This window comes from Nilaparvata lugens, chromosome 10 (genome assembly GCF_014356525.2).
Source record: "Nilaparvata lugens isolate BPH chromosome 10, ASM1435652v1, whole genome shotgun sequence".
NCBI classification, from domain to species: Eukaryota; Metazoa; Arthropoda; class Insecta; order Hemiptera; family Delphacidae; genus Nilaparvata; species Nilaparvata lugens.
In genome coordinates this window covers 36,928,495-36,946,196 of record NC_052513.1, presented here as the reverse complement: position 1 = coordinate 36,946,196, position 17,702 = coordinate 36,928,495, and the positions used below count along the sequence as shown (strand labels likewise).

Genomic DNA, 17,702 nt, shown 5'->3' with positions numbered 1-17,702 from the left:
CACACCAGATTTGAAAGCTTGGCAAAATATCTTACTGCATAGCTAGCGATTGGTAGAGGTAGACAGAGAAGAAAGGAGGAGGAGGAGGAGGAGGAGAAGGAGGAGGAGGAGGAGGAGGAGGAGGAGGAGGAGGAGGAGGAGAAAGAGAAGAAGAGGGCGAAGAAGAAGAAGAAGAAGAAGAAGAAGAAGAAGAAGAAGAAAAAGAATACTATATGAATTGCAAATAATAAAATGATACAGAATGAAAAAGGTCAAAAAGCTATCAAGAAAACAGATGAAAAGCAACTCATCTCGTAAAATATAGACGAAACTGTACAGGATGACTGGAAGTAGCATATAAGTTACTTGTAGAATACATTAAAACAGAGTGAAATAAATTGAATGAAATGAAGATACGAAGGATACGTCGTAGAGAAACCTGACTCTTAAGTATCGTCAGATGATACATGAAAGAGTCCCACAGTCACAATGAAAGAAAGAAGGATAGTTGTTGGGATGAATATAAATAATAAGGAGAAAAAATAACAAGGAGAAGAAGAAGAAGAAGAAGAAGAAGAAGACAGCAGAAGAAGAAGAAGAAAAAGAATATAAAGTTCTGGTTTGACCTAGATACCGCGATTGAAAGAAAAAGTGATTCATTCTCTAAGCTGAATGATAGATCTGAAGATGATACATGAGATGATTTCGAACTACCACTCATACACACACTCACACAAACTAGATAAGAGAATAGAGTAGAAGAAGATGGAGAAGAAAAAGGGGGAGAAGAAGATATAGAAGTAAATACAGTTTTGGGTTTGATCCATATATATTTTGGGGATGATTGTAAGAAAGAGTGATTCTCTTACGAAGCACATAAATCAAATGATGTGGAAGAACCATACAAGATCGGGATGGGAGAAAGGATAACAGGAGGAAGAAGAAGTAGAAGAAGAAGAAGAACATTATTAAGTTGAAGATACAAGAACATACATTAAGTTGTTCTTATTTGACCCAGAAATTGAAAGAAAGAGTGATTCTCTCCCGAAGTAGATAGGTCAGATGATCTGGAAAAGCCCCACAAGATCTGAGTAGAAAAAGAAGAAGAAGACGAAGAAGAAGAAGAAGAAGGAGACAAAGAAGAAAATTGAGAAAAAGAGTTGGAAGAAGTAGTAAAATAGCTGATGACACAGATCAAAATACTGAATTGATACAAGATGCAGAGATACATCAGATAGAGAACTAAATAAAATGAGAATCTAATCTAAAATCAGGAGAAAGAAGAAGTGGAAGATGAAAGATAATACGGTGGATGAGATGAAGGAGGAGAAGAAGAAGAAGTAGAAGATGAAGTAGTAGTAGTAGAGCTAATGATGTACATTAAAATATTGAACTGGCACAAGATACAGACATTATCTTCCCATATCAGCTGAAGATACAGGAGGTGGAAGAATTAAGTACAATCAGAATCGTATCTACAATCACAATAGAACAAAGGAGAAGAAGAAGAAGAAGAAGAAGAAGAAGAAGAAGAAGAAGAAGAAGGAGAAGAAGAAGAAAAAGAAGAAAAAGAAGAAAAAGAAGAAAAATAAAAAAGAAGAAAAAGAAGAAGAAAAAAAAGAAAGAAGAAAAAGGAAAAAAGAAGAAGAAGAAGCCCATCTGTAGCTCTGGTTTGACCTAGATATTTGGGTGTCTATAGTGTCAACACATCGCTGGAAGATACGGGCTTCAACACACAATGAGGAAAGGCCTACTTTCATTGCCTCCCCCCCATTCCAACTCCCTCTCCCACCCTTTTATTGCTTTTCCAGATGACAAATGGCCACTGTGCGTGAGGGGGAGGGACTGTTACGACCCTTAAACCCCTTCCAATTCCCCTCAAACCCTTAAGCCCTCAAACCCTCCTCACGCACGTGCGTGACCCATTTTCATGGCTCCAGGCCTCCTGACCTGGTTTTTCAGGGGAAGAGAGTGAAAGTTGTGTCTGAAGGGGAGAGGGAATTCAGCCCTGACAACCCAAATTTGTTCCCTGTGACCTACTTTCGGGGCCTGTGCGTGACCTAAATCTGTTGAACGCAAACTACGCACTTTCTATTTCCATCTCACTCAGAGTTCCCAGAATAGGATGGGTTCTCTCTTCCAAGATTCTGGTTATATCCTGAGATACGATTATGGTTTCTTAGAATTGGATGGATTCACAAGCATTCTGCTATTCTTTTATATTCTCTGGCTGGATAATCTCTATCTCTGAATACAAAAGGCTGTACTTGACTTGACTTTAAAAAAGTCAGGAGTTAACGTACAGTAGCTTTTTCCTCCACCTCCTGTCTAAAGTGCTTACTTTACTCCCTGGAACATAATACTAAAGTGTCACTTTTTCTCTCTCGGTACTAAAAAACAGAAAAACTCCCTAGAGCGTAAAACGTACATTTGAAATAGGTTGGAAGGTCTGAGCTCAGATGAGGAAGCATATAGAGTAGTCATTAAACCAACTAAATTTAATACCTCAACAAGACATTTCATCAACATAATTATGTTTGTATGCTAAAATTATTACAAACTTCATATCTCTATACTGAAAAAAATGTATAATTTCTTCATTCCATGTTATTCAAAATACCAGCCAACGAATAATCCTCATTAACTAATCAAATTTAGAACGGGAACTTCATCATAGCTGTAGTTGTGACAGCCATTGTTGTTACAACTTTTTCTGATAGATAGCGCTGTCGGCGGAGAACTGTGATTACAAGCCAGCTGTTTCTGTTTACTTTTTAGATTATAAACACATTGTTTGGTCACGTACGTTTTTAAAAATTATTTTATTTGAAGTTTTTATAAGAATGTAGGTGGAAGAAAAATGTTGTGTATATTATCATGAGTGAAAAATTGTTTTCCTCCCTCAGGAAAATTGTTGCCCTCGGCTTCGCCTCGCCCTTCTTCCATTTCGACGTTTGAATCTCGAGATTTCTGCTCTAACTACTGTTTGCAAGGACAATTCTTTCTTTTAGATATATTTGTTAAAAGTTGACTCGCTTACAATTTTTGCAAATTTTTTTTCTATTTTTCCTACTTTCTTCTGTGGACTCGCTTTCAATTTTTTCATATTTTTAAATATTTTTCCTACTTTCTTCTCCAATACTACCCTATGATAAACAGAACACAATTCTTCAAAATGATTGGGGAAGGACTAACAGGCACAGCCCAAAACTGTTTCTTCCCCGAATTCTGATTTATACACTATAAATAGTCAAAAAAGTAGGTTATGCTCCATACACTTGAATTCAAGTCCAATTTTCAGTCTAAATATTCAAAAACAGAAAAGTTCTTATTTAGATTGTTTACAAACCAAATTGAATAACAAAATAACACTCACTAATCACTTAAAACTGTAAAATAATGATTAACTTTGAATATTATGATATACCATCTCATGTCAACAAATCAGATTATTTTGATCAAGTCTATTCAGATTTCTAGAAAATATTTCTCGTGAGATACGGTAAGCTGATTGATTACACAGCTGAACTCCCACAGAGGCACACGCATCTTCTGTTATCGACAGACGACGAAAATATCATCTGTTTTCCAAGGATGAATAATTATTATCCTTTTTATGTCCTTCAGCGAGTTTTCCCAGGGATGAGACCTAGTGCAATAAAAGTTTTATATCATAAACCTACTATGTTCCAAATTTCGTGAAAATCGTTAGAGCCGTTTTCGAGATACGTTGGACATATCACATCAAATCAAATCATTCTTTATTGTTGCAAAACATTACAATAATGTTAAAAACAAACGTCATATAAGTTAAAAGAAAGTCAGTTATACAAAAGTCCAGAATTATACAAAAGAAATAAAGACCGTCAAATTCCTAATAGGCTAGCTAGTCAAAACAATCTTAAAATATAAGATAACATTCAAGAACATCAGATTTGTCAATAGTGATAACAATCTCAAGCAGGTACCTCATTGAATTATGAAAAAATTTTCATTGAAATTCATTGACTCCAATCTATTTCGAAATATTCATCAACAGAATACAAACATTAATTTATTAATATTTCTTTTATCACGCTCTTAAATTTATTCGGAGGCAGCAATTTGAAATTATCTGGAGTAGAGTTATATAATTTTACAGACATAAAGTGAAATTTTTTTTGAGATTTTGTGTGAGTGTACTGCTCAATTCTAAGTTAGTTATAAATATGAATAATCAAATATAAAAATATATACAGAAATTTCTCGCTTAATATAATTGGATTAGAGTTGAAACCGTTTTGGGCTCTAGCTTGTGGTACGTTTCTGTAAGTTGTATGATTCTGGATGATTCGATAAATAAATTGATCGAATGAATTATAATCACATTCATAATCGATGAAATGTCTATCTGTTGTCACTAGTTTCAAGTGGGACAACAACCCATCAACTTTCCGAGTTTGTTGTTGACTGTTGTTGACTGTTGTTGTGATGATATTTTGCGTGTCAAATTGTGCCAAAGGCCAACATTGAAAGTCAATATAATTGGTCGACTCTGTTGTTGTCCTACCCAACAAGGTCATATGTCACAAAACTGATATTTAGCCTCTACTCTATATCTATATTGCTACATCACTTTAAACCGTCATCCTGTACACTGTATATCTATAGTTGCATCACTTTAAACCGTCAGCCTGTACACTATAGGCTACTATATCTATAGTGAAATCACAACATAGGCTGCTATATCTATAGTGAGATTACCATAAACTGTCAGCACTTCGTGTAGATAACACTATAAGCTTCCCATTCAATCAATGCTGACAGTTTAAGTGAATCCCACCATAGTAGGCTATATAGGCTATACTACTTTAAAAGAGGAGAAAACAGTGATAGCTTCCATTTACGTCCGTATAGTGTAGTATAGCTTATAGCTCGGCTAGCAACCTTGTCACCGTTCTGTCGATGTCGATGTCACTCTCTTCTTCTTCTTCTTCTTCTTCTTCTTCTTCTTCTTCTTCTTCTTCTTTTTCTTCTTCTTCTTCTTCTTCTTCTTCTTAGCCTACAGCCTACCTGTCTAGATACCTCTTTGTTTATATAGTCATAGTTTTCAAGCCTCCGTCATTATAATATATAACTTTTTAAGTTTACATATTTCATTTATTTTATTCTCTTTGTGCCAAGCTATTTATCTACCGTTCCACTTGTATTTCCGTTATCTTAGTTTATCAATTTCATTACATCCTAAAGCTTCTAGTCACTTCTTATGCTTTGGCTTCGTTTAACTGAGCCTCTCTTTATCTTATCGTTCTCTCATCATTTTAACCTTATATTATCCTTTCCCTTCTTCCTCTTTAATCTACCGATTACACCCTCCTTTATCCTCCTTATTCTTCTTCTCCTTCTCCTCCTCATCTCCCTACCCCTCTCCTTCTTTTTCTCATCCTCATCCTCATCCTTCTCCTCAATCTCCTCCTTCTCCTCATCCTCCTACTCCTCCTCCTCCTCATAATCCTCTTCCTTATCCTTCTCCACCATCTCCTCCTCCTCCTTCTCCTCCTCCTTCTCCTCCTCCTTCTCCTCCTCCTTTTCCATCTCCTCCTTCTCCTCCTCCATTTCCATCTCCTCCTCTCCCTCCTCCTCCTCCAAATCCTCCTCCTTCCCCTTGCATCCTTATCTTACTTTTATTTCCATCAGGCATTGTTAAACTATTTTGAATCAGTTAGGTAATCACAACTATATAACATTTAGCTGATCCCAAATTGAAATCTACCTTGCTCTGTATAACACAGTATTACTAGCATAAATTTCGGATGGACACGTTAATTCGTCGGTCCCGGCTGCCTAAAAAGCGGTCGTTAGGTCATGTCAGAGGCCCTGAAATTGATCAGTTGCGACCTGAAAACTCTGACACCAGACCTGAGCCAGCCAGGTCACACGATATTATTATTATTATTTAGCATAAATTAACACAATTCGATAGAATGATTCAAATTCAAATTATTGATTTGCATTTCCATTCATTTACATTATTTTACTCATAAACACAGACATGACAACTTGAATTGGAAAGAGAAACGGATTTTATGAGTACAATATGACTACACGGGAATTGGCCTAACGAATCTAATTCAAACCCACTTATAGGACAGGAAATTCAATCATCACAACTTCAAATTTCTTCAACTAATCAATCTCTTCATACTATCTCCATCTTCACTCCATTATATTCTTGCAAGACCTTGCAGTACATGTCATTGTGATAAAGAAGCAATAAAGAATCAATCAATCAATATATCTTATATATTTTTCCTCCTGTCATACTCTCAAAAAACAAAAACTCCACTGTACTTTTCCTATGCTTGCCGTTCATAACTCAATAAACTCAAAACTATTGTGTCTTATTTAAAGTCTTGTGGAGTGTCTTATTGAGTTTTAGTGTCGCAATAAAAATATAAATTTATTGAACACTAGCTTTTCAATTGCAACCACTTGTCACCAATCTGTCGGCACACATTGTCTCTGCTTTATGCGCCGGTGAAATTGATGTCAAAAATAATCAGCAATAAAAAAATCAATAATACTTGAACAACAAATTGAAACAGCGGCGTAAAAATGTGATGTGACATGCATTTTGCTAGCGAAGCCTACAGTGTCAGCATTCCTCATCTTTAACATTGATGCTTTCCATATAACCAACGCTGACAGATTGGGGTGAATCCCACTATTCTTGGTTAACAAGCACTTTGAAGCCCTATAAAGTCTTATATGGCTTTTCTCGGTCATAAACTGAGCCTCTGCCCTTGCATAACTCTGCTAGTAAAGATGATGACACTCCGTAGCAAAGACGATATCTTAATAAACACCTCTCGGGTTTTTCAAGAATTTTCCGGTTGTTTTTGAAAATATTCTCACAGAATGACTCTAGTACATGATAAACAGCCCTAGTACTCGTGTTTTTCGAGAATTTTCCTGTTGTTTTTGAAAATAGTTTCCCAGAATGACTCTAGTACATTAGAAACACCCCCAGTATTCATGTTTTTCGAGAATTTTCCTGTTGTTTTTGAAAATACTCTTACATGAAATGTCTCTAGTACATGATAAACACCTCTAGTACTCGTGTTTTTCGAGAATTTTCCTGTTGTTTTTGAAAATACTCTTACATGAAATGTCTCTAGTACATGATAAACACCTCTAGTACTAGTGTTTTTCGAGAATTTTCCTGTTGTTTTCTAAAATACTCTCCCAGAATGTCTCTAGTACATGATAAACAGCCCTAGTACTCGTGTTTTTTGAGAATTTTCCGGTTGTTTTTGAAAAATACTCTCACGGAATGACTCTAGTACATGATAAACAGCCCTAGTACTCGTGTTTTTCGAGAATTTTCCGGTTGTTTTTGAAAAATACTCTCACGGAATGACTCTAGTACATGATAAACAGCCCTAGTACTCGTGTTTTTTGAGAATTTTCCTGTTGTTTTTGAAAAATACTCTAAAGCGGTCGTTAGGTCATGTCAGAGGCCCTGAAATTGATCAGTTGCGACCTGAAAACTCTGACACCAGACCTGAGCCAGCCAGGTCACACGATATTATTATTATTTTTTAGCATAAATTAACACAATTCAATAGAATGATTCAAATTCAAATTATTGATTTGAATTTCAATTCATTTACATTATTTTACTCATGAATACAGACATGATAACTTGAATTGGAAGGAGAAACGGATTTTATGAGTACAATATGACTACACGGAAATTGGCCTAACGAATCTAATTCAAACCCACTTATAGGACAGGAAATTCAATCATCACAACTTCAAATTTCTTCAACTAATCAATCTCTTCATACTATCTCTATCTTCACTTCATTATATTCTTGCAAGACCTTGCAATACATTGCCATTTGTGATAAAGAAGCAATAAAGAATCAATCAATCAATATATCTTATATATTTTTCCTCCTGCCATACTCTCAAAAAACAAAAACTCCACTGTACTTTTCCTATGCTTGCCGTTCATAACTCAATAAACTCAAAACTATTGTGTCTTATTTAAAGTCTTGTGAAGTGTCTTATTGAGTTTTAGTGTCGCAATAAAAATATAAATTTATTGAACACTAGCTTTTCAATTACAACCACTTGTCACCAATCTGTCGGCACACATTGTCTCTGCTTTATGCGCCGGTGAAATTGATGTCAAAAATAATCAGCAATAAAAAAATCAATAATACTTGAACAACAAATTGAAACAGCGGCGTAAAAATGTGATGTGACATGCATTTTGCTAGCGAAGCCTACAGTGTCAGCATTCCTCATCTTTAACATTGATGCTTCCCATATAACCAACGCTGACAGATTGGGGTGAATCCCACTATACTTGGTTAACAAGCACTTTGAAGCCCTATAAAGTCTTATATGGCTTTTCTCGGTCATAAACTGAGCCTCTGCCCTTGCATAACTCTGCTAGTAAAGATGATGACACTCCGTAGCAAAGACGATATCTTAATAAACACCTCTCGGGTTTTTCGAGAATTTTCCGGTTGTTTTTGAAAAATTCTCACAGGAAATGTCTCTAGTACATGATAAACAGCCCTAGTACTCGTGTTTTTCGAGAATTTTCCTGTTGTTTTTGAAAATAGTTTCCCAGAATGACTCTAGTACATTAGAAACACCCCCAGTATTCATGTTTTTCGAGAATTTCCCTGATGCTTTTGAAAAATACTCTTACATGAAATGTCTCTAGTACATCATGATAAACACCTCTAGTACTCGTGTTTTTCGAGAATGTTCCTGTTATTTTTCAAAATACTCCCACATAGAATGTCTTTAGTGCATAAAATAATTTTCTAGTATGTAAAGGATCTGTTAATCTTCATGAGTAGGCCTACTTAGAGTTTTATTGAATACTATAGTGAGAAACCTCGTAAGGCAATATGCATAAGCATAGGCGATTCTCGATAAAAACCTAGTACCTACTGGGAAATTTTTAGAGTTTTCCTGCAATTTTCGAGGTTAAATACAAAGAGATCAGTTTTATAATTCATGAAGAATTACGCATTATTACACATTAGTAGTTAAATCATAATAACTACAATCAACAAGAGCCAACTGAAGACGTCGTTCACTAGAAACCCGGCAACAGTGTAACAAGTAACAACAGAAACTAGTATCTCGATTTCTCAAAGAATGAGATATTTTGTCACTTTCTAGCTATTTTTAAATATAAATTTATTCTCTTCAAAAACGTAATTGTGAGACAGAAAGAACAAAATTCTATTGTTTTGGATTCCCCTTACAAGACCCTGCATCTGGGTGTAGAGATAAATATTGTGTAGATAGCTTTTTTTTACAAGACTATCAGTTTCATAATTCATGAAGAATTACGCATTATTAGGTGTTAATGGAAAATTAAGAATCACTACGATCTACAAGACCATCCCCTTAGTCATTTACTAAGACTATCCCCTTACAAGACCATTTGTGTGTAGAGATAGTATGTGTAGATAGCTTTTTTTAATCCCCCAACAAGACTATCCATCTGTGTGTAGAGGGGATTTTACAAAATATCAAGAGTTTATTTTGCTCATTATGCTCTAAATTTATTTCGAATCACTATGAAACACTTTTTCTAGAATCCACGTTTTCTTTCTGTTGCAGATTACCACCAAAACTCAACCACTCTCGTCCAAACAGAACTGAACAGGACTAAGCTGCAAACCTACAACTGAAAGACAACGTCGGAGTGTGACCAGCAGAAAACTTCAAAGTGTGACAACATCAAAGTGTGACGTCGACAAAGTGTGCAAACTCTAAACGTAACAACGGCTAAGTCAGTGGAAAGGACGACAGAAAAACGATCATCACCCGCCGTCAAATCGGAACGGTATCTGTTGCGGTCTCTATGATTGTCGGTGAAGTGTGCTGAGGTCAAAGTGTGCCAACGTCAAACCACGTCAAAATGCATCTAGAAGTACAGGTGGCGCTGAATTTTGTCATCAGCTATTTGTACAACAAGCTGCCACGGAGACGCGTGAACATCTTCGGGGAGGAACTGGAGAAAGCGCTGAAGGAGAAGTTCGTGGGGCACTGGTACCCCGACAAACCCTTCAAGGGCTCGGCGTTCAGGTGCCTGAAGACGGGTGACCCGGTGGATGCGGTGCTCGAGAGAGCGGCCAAGGAGAGCGGGGTCCCTGTTCAGGATATCCTCGAGAACCTTCCTTCCGAGCTGGCTGTGTGGGTTGACCCTGGTGAGGTCAGCTATAGGATTGGCGAGAAGGGGGCCGTCAAGGTGAGAAACCCTCAACAATAAAAAACTCAGAATACCCTCAAAGTAGTCGCAAAATAGAGCTATTTATACTCAAATATATAGATCAAATACAATGTTAAATCAAATAGAATAACAGTGTTAGCAGGAGAGATCCTCAGACAACGAATCGAATCAGACAACGAAGGAGCCCTCAAATTTATTCATTTGATACAATTAGAGATGGAAATATCACTGGACAATTTACAATCCCTGTTGAATCTAGCATACCACTTTTTTCCATATCTATTTGAAATAAAAAATCAAGATCCTATTTAGATTCTATTTGAAAATCCTTCTACATAATAAATGTGATGCATAATATGCATCACAGTACTTATAGTACTGTAGAAGTATAGTACTATATATAAGTATAGTTTGAAGATATGATAACATTAATTTGTTCTGGAATGATGGATTTGCCTGGAACATAATAGACTACAGTAAATATTTCTATGACGATTCTAGTTTTATCCATGAAGATAGTATTTTAGAGTCCAGTTCATGACGATAGGTTTTACTCTTCCAATAATTGTGTATTGTGTACTTAGTAGGCCTTACTGTTTCTATGTCATTCAAACTTCTAATAATGCATTCAAATAATTTTCACCTATATTATTAACTATTAACCTCCTAAAGTTTCGGCCTTGTTAAGATGGATTCCCACATATCAGTCAGTATCAGTGAAAATGTTCCGTACAGTTGAAATAAAACTTCCATAAGTTCAAATGAGACTATTCATACTGGTTCCGCCAGGCTGAGTGGGACTGGTCCCAACACATGGGAATTATATCTTCACTGTACCGGACACTGATTCACTGATTCTGGTATATAGGAATAGGATTCCAATTACTGATTCCTACGACCACTGATTCTGATATTAGGGTATAATTTTCCTAATCTATTCATTGAAAGGTATAATGGAAAGCTATTCATAAGGAAAGCTGTGTTTCAAGTGAATCTTACTAATCATTAATAGTTGAATATTAAAAGTTTTCCGACTTGGAGGGACATGTGGAGCAGAGGTAAGTAGGGGTACGTCGGCAATGTTGCCGTGCTGGAGCGGAAGACGTCCTGTAATCTTAAGTGAGTGATCAACACCTCATGATACGCATACCTACTTTCCTCTCTTGAAACACTTCATCGACTGAGCCAGATTGCCGACTTGGCAACCGCGTTTCTTTCAATGACTCTATCAATCTAATTGCCTGAGCTGGTTCTCCATCTTGCTGCTCTGCATATCCCTCCAAGTCGGAAGTTCTTTTAATAAATCAACTATACAGATTCAATTCCCTGCTTTGTAGAGGATGAATTATGAATTTCGGTTCTGAATTTCATAAATAAGTTTTATGGAATAGGTACATTATCATTACTATTATGGTGTATTGTAATGTAATGTATTATTACATAATTATTACTTAGTTCCTAGGTGTGTTCCCAACCACTAACCCCCTCTGTTCCCACAGGTACTGTTCAGCGAGAGCGACACCTCCCTCTACCACCATCTCCACCACTCACACCACAACGCGCACGCGCACGCGCATCACGGCATAACCTCCGCAGACGTGTCGGCGTGTCTTGCGTCGCTTGTCGGTGACGACTCTGCCGGAAATGACCAGAAGACCTTTAACCCGGAAGCGCAGTGCTTCCGGCCCATCGACAACTGTCCGACCACCGACGACACGTCCGGTTTGTCGTCCGGCGTTGTCGGTGCACTGTCGTCGGCGCTTGGATCGACGGCTGGCAGTGGAGCTCCCTCGCCGCAACCGACCCGTACGCCGCCCAGTCCTGCTCCTAATCAGGTGATTAGATAGTTGATAAACAATTCCGTAGAAATGATAATTTATAATTACAGTAATTATAAATTATCATTTCTACGGAATTGTTTATCAACTAATTGTTAGTGATGTGGAAAACAAATAGGGACCAATTTTCTCAAAAGATCAAATTTGAGATATCATTTTTCCTCAATAAAGGAGACTATCAAGAACAATTTAAAAAATAATTAGATTGATATGTTGAAAAATGACTGAGTTATGCCTATTCAAACATACAAACAGGGCAATGTTATAACTCCATAATGACAACTGATCCCTTTTCTACAACATTACATGTGTTCATATAATCGGATGTTCATATAAACGACGAAAAAGTCGACTTTTCAATCGATTTGGAGGGACATGCGGAGCAGAGGAAAGTAGGGGTACGTCGGCAATGTTGCCGTGCTGGAGCGGAAGACGTCCTGTAATCTTAAGTGAGTGATCAACACCTCATGATACGCATACCTACTTTCCTCTCTTGAAACACTTCATCGACTGAGCCAGATTGCCGACTTGGCAACCGCGTTTCTTTCAATAAGGCTAGTTTCACATTCATTCGGTTCGTTTCGTTTTCGATTCGTTTTCGGCAAATTCCGATAAGTGTGAAACGGTAATTCGGTTTGAATTCGGTACCGAATAGAAACCGCATAGAACCGAACGCCCACTTGACACTAATAAATTCCATCAGGTTTCAATTCGTTGCTGGCGAGACGCTACTTTCACACACTTTCGGTTCGTTTCGTTTTCGATTCGTTTTCGGCAAATTCCGATAAGTGTGAAACGATGATTCGGTTTGAATTCGGTACCGAATAGCAACCGCATAGCACCGAACGCCCCCTCGACACGAATAGGTTTCATCATATTCGAATTCGTTGCTAGGGAAACGGGAAAAAACAAAGTCTTCTACACACGCTTGCCTTTTTTGTTTTTATTTTAAACTGATATCGTGATTATCTGTTTCAAAATTTTCCAAGTCAAAATCATATGGTCAATTCATTTCTGTTAGTTCACAGGAACATTTCTTTCTCAATGAATAGTTTGCTAAAAAAATATGAAAGATATAAATTAAAACTCAGGGAGAATTTTTATTCTTTTATTATTTTTTTCCACGAGTATCACATGATTTCATCAATGGAGAGAAGAGATGAAGTTTATATACCATGTGTCAAAACAAGAACAAATTTTCAATTCAAAAAAATCATCTCTCTGAACATCAAAAATTAACAAAATTAAAAAGAAACTATTCAAATAATTCACAATTTTTAATTAATTTTAAATTTTTTTGTTCAAGAAATAACATATCACAATTTAACAGAGGCTGTTATATTTAAATATACAAGCATGAACTGTGAAAATCCAGACACAGCTGTGTTTGAGAAGAAAATACCTAATTGGAACCGTACGAATTAAAACCTGACATGTATGAAAGCCTCATTCGTTTTCGGTAACGAACCGAACCGAACCGAAAACGTACCGAACCGAATGAAACCGAAAGCGTGTGAAGCTAGCCTGACTATCAATCTAATTGCCTGGGCTGGTTCTCCATCTTGCTGCTCTGCATATCCCTCCAAGTCGGAAGTTATTTTAATAAATCAACTATACAGATTCAATTCCCTGCTTTGAAGAGGATGAAATATGAATTTCGGTTCTGAATTTCATAAATAAGTTTAATGGAATAGATACATTATCATTACTATTATGGTGTATTGTATTATAACATAATTATTACTTAGTTCTTAGGTGTGTTCCCAACCACTAACCCCCTCTGTTCCCACAGGTACTGTTCAGCGAGAGCGACACCTCCCTCTACCACCATCTCCACCACTCACACCACAACACGCACGCGCACGCGCATCACGGCATAACCTCCGCAGACGTGTCGGCGTGTCTTGCGTCGCTGGTCGGTGACGACTCTGCCGGAAATGACCAGAAGACCTTCAACCCGGAAGCGCAGTGCTTCCGGCCCATCGACAACTGTCCGACCACCGACGACACGTCCGGTTTGTCGTCCGGCGTTGTCGGTGCTCTGTCGTCGGCGCTTGGATCGACGGCTGGCAGTGGCGCCCCTTCGCCGCAACCGACCCGCACGCCGCCCAGTCCTGCTCCTAATCAGGTGATTAGATAGTTGATAAACAATTCCGTAGAAATTATCATTTATAATTGCTGTGATGTAGAAAACAAATAGGGACCAATTTTCTCAAAAAATCAAATTTGAGATATCATTTTTCCTCAATAAAGGAGACTATAAAGAACAATTTAAAAAAATTCAGATTGATATCTTGAAAAATGACTGAGTTGTGCCTATTCAAACATAAAAACAGGACAATGTTATAACTCCATGACGACAACTGGTCCTTTTCTACAACATTACATGTGTTCATATAATTGGATGTTCATACTAGTAGTTCTGTGAACAGTAGACCTCACGCTCAGTTAGTTACATTGACCTGTTGTTATGTTTTCTCAAAAATTAATAAATAATTTATCAATTTAAAATGTCTAGAAAAAATCCTAAATAAACACAGATCTTTCTGTCCTATCGTACCGTGACGTGTCGTCCCGGAATGTGAGTGTGAGCACTGTTATCAGGTCTGGCTGCAACTGTCTACTAACGTTGATGAGAAGATACATTTTCAAGATGTTTGATGTTTTTGAACGGGTAGTATTATAGTCCAATAGACAGCTGATTTATGATGAATGATTCTATAGTCTGATTTTTACACTAATATTGGCGTATGAAGGAGGCTCCTTTTTCCTTTTATATTATCCTTGAAATGCAAAATTTCCAAAAACCATGTATATACGTCGACGCGCAATTTAAAAAGGAATATACCTGTCAAACGTCATGAAAATCTATTATCGCGTTTCGCCGTAAATGCGAAACATATAAACATAAAGAGAAATGCAAAAACCGTCGATTTGAATTTTAGATCTCACTTCGTTTGGTCAACAAGTAGTTACTTTGTTCTGTGTGTTTGTTTGTAGGCAACTTTTTTTCATGAATGTGTATCTATTTGTTTGAACAGGCATTTGTTGGGGGCCCACAGCAGCACTCCCCCGTGTCGAGAGGCGTGGGTGGGGGAGCAGCCCCCCTTACATTTACTACAGCCACCTTTGCTCAGACAAAGTTCGGCAGTACCAAGCTCAAGACTAACTCCAAACGCGCCAACAGGTAAATATTCAATTCAACAGGTTTATATTAAAAAATTACTCACACTAATAACGAAGAAAATAAGTGAAAAGTTGTCGTTTGAAGCAAAAGAAATGGATATCTTGAAGCTCCTCACATTAGTATATCAGCTAGAATTTACCAAGATCTATGCTACCACCAAAAATGATTAAAACATAAACTCAGATCAGATACTGTTGGTGGTGAGATGTTGTAATATCTATTCATAATGAAAACACTGGGATTTTGTCAAAAATATCACTTATTTATTGTAAAAATCACAAACATGTTTTAACACCAATGGTGTCGTCATCAGTGTGAGAAATTCATAACTTATTTCAGAGTTCTGAATTTCTCACACTGAAAATCACACCATTAGAGTTGAAACATGTTGTAATTTTTACAATAAATAAGTGATATTTTTGACAACAACTCAGTGTTTTCATTATAAACTCAGATTACATAACCTACCTTTTAGACATTGGCTTACTACTATCAAAATTCTGAAAGGGAGCATTTTTTGGCTAGGCCTGTTGATCCTTTTCTAATCATGTATTTGATGTGTGTGTATTCTTAAATGTAAAAATAAATAAATAAATATTAAGTGTGTTTCACCATAGAGAAACAATAGCATAAGTAGATATCCCATGGTATAGGGCGTTTATGTCGCAACTTTTACTGTTATCTCAAGCTGATAGTCCACGTAGTTCTTTCCCGTGAATCTGTGTGTTGCTGGTAGTCTCTCATACTGTGCCGTTCATACATTCTCATCCCAACAAAACAGTAAAAACCGTCAGTAATCGATAATAATCGGCTTGAGATAACAGTGAAAGTTGCGACATAAACGCCCTATACTATGGGATATCTACTTACGCTATTGCTTATCTATGATACTACTGAGTCACTAAACATTCCCCTTCAAAATTGAATTATCTTCGATTGAAAATACCGATTATTACGTCTCAAATAATCAAAATCGCGCACTCACAACTTGGAGCATCAAAGTTTTAACACGTTCAATGAAATGTCTCAATAACCAAAGCAAATACAAGAACACAATTGGATTTATTGGCACAGTTGGCTCAGTTGAACCAATCCAATCAGAATCTATTGATCCAATCCACCTCTCATATCTACAGTGATCCATTCAGTATGATCTATAAGGATTCCATTCTATTCTCCTGACACGAATTTCCAATCTCTTACTAGGCTACTGCTTTACGTTATTTGCACGTTATTTAATTTGTAATTTTTTATAGATTTTCATAGGGATTTCTTTCTTTTGACACTGATTTTTAATCTCTTACCACTTCTCACGCGATATTCTATTTGTGATCTCTTTATAGTTTTTTATGAGGATTCCATCCTTCTGACACTGATTTTTAATCTCCTACTAGGCCACTGCTTTACGTTAATTGCACGTTATTTAATTTGTGATTTTTTGATAGATTTTCTTAGGGATTTCTTTCTTCTGACACTGATTTTTAATCTCCTACCACTTCTCACGCGATATTCTATTTGTGATCTCTTTATAGATTTTTATGAGGATTCTATTTTTCTGACACTTATTTCTAATCTTTTACTAGGCTACTGCTCTACGTTATGTGTACGTTATTTAATTTGTGATTTTTTAATAGATTCTCATAGGGATTTCTTTCTTCTCACACTGATTTTTAATATCTTATCTGTTCTTACACGATATTCTATTTGTGATCTCTTTATAGTTTTTTAAGAGGATTCCATCCTTCTGACACTGTTTTTTAATCTCCTACTAGGCTAGTACTTTACGTTATTTGTACGCTATTTAATTTGTAATATTTTATAGATTTTCATAGGGATTCCATTCTTCTGACACTGATTTCCAATCTCCTACCGCTTCTCACACGATATTCTATTTGTGATCTCTTTATAGATTTTTATGAGGATTCCATCCTTCTGACACTGTTTTTTAATCTCCTACTAGGCTAGTGCTTTACGTTATTTGCACGTTATTTAATTTGTGATTTTTTTTATAGATTTTCATAGGGATTTCTTTCTTCTGACACTGATTTCTAATCTCTTACCAGGCTACTGCTTTACGTTATTTGTACGTTATTTCATTTGTGATCTCTTTATATATTTCCATAAGAAGATACCATTTTTCTGACACTGATTTCTAATCTCCTAGTATTTCTCACACTAAGGTATTCTATTTGTGATCTCTTAATAGATTTTATCGCCTTGATGACTAACACTAGACGTCTGAAACACGCACGGTTTATTAGTCAGGTAGCTCGTGATGGCTATCACCAGTCTTAATATATTGTCATCTTCACTTTTCGAGCTCGCCAACACTTTATTTATAATTGCTGCATTGAAGATTTCGAGATAGTAAATGCGTACGTACTCACCAAAGTAACATTGAGGCACTCTCCACCCCTCACCACTCACGAGTGCCTCACTTGTGACTCAT

The 17,702-nt window shown here is 36.7% G+C and overlaps 1 protein-coding gene across 2 annotated transcripts in view; it reads left to right on the top strand.

Moving 5' to 3' along the window:
- LOC111047234 (protein Tob1-like) overlaps nt 1-17,702 on the top strand; it is a 44,470-nt gene that overhangs the window by 18,907 nt on the left and 7,861 nt on the right. Inside the window, exons 2-4 of one of the 2 annotated variants that reach the window (XM_039436793.1) lie at nt 9,616-10,246; nt 11,728-12,063; nt 15,108-15,253. In XM_039436793.1, coding sequence (XP_039292727.1) covers nt 9,917-10,246; nt 11,728-12,063; nt 15,108-15,253 — 812 coding nt within the window. In that variant the 5' untranslated portion in view covers nt 9,616-9,916. Of the gene's footprint in view, nt 1-9,615; nt 10,247-11,727; nt 12,064-13,858; nt 14,195-15,107; nt 15,254-17,702 lie in introns of both variants that reach the window. The other variant, XM_039436794.1, reaches the window with a different exon arrangement.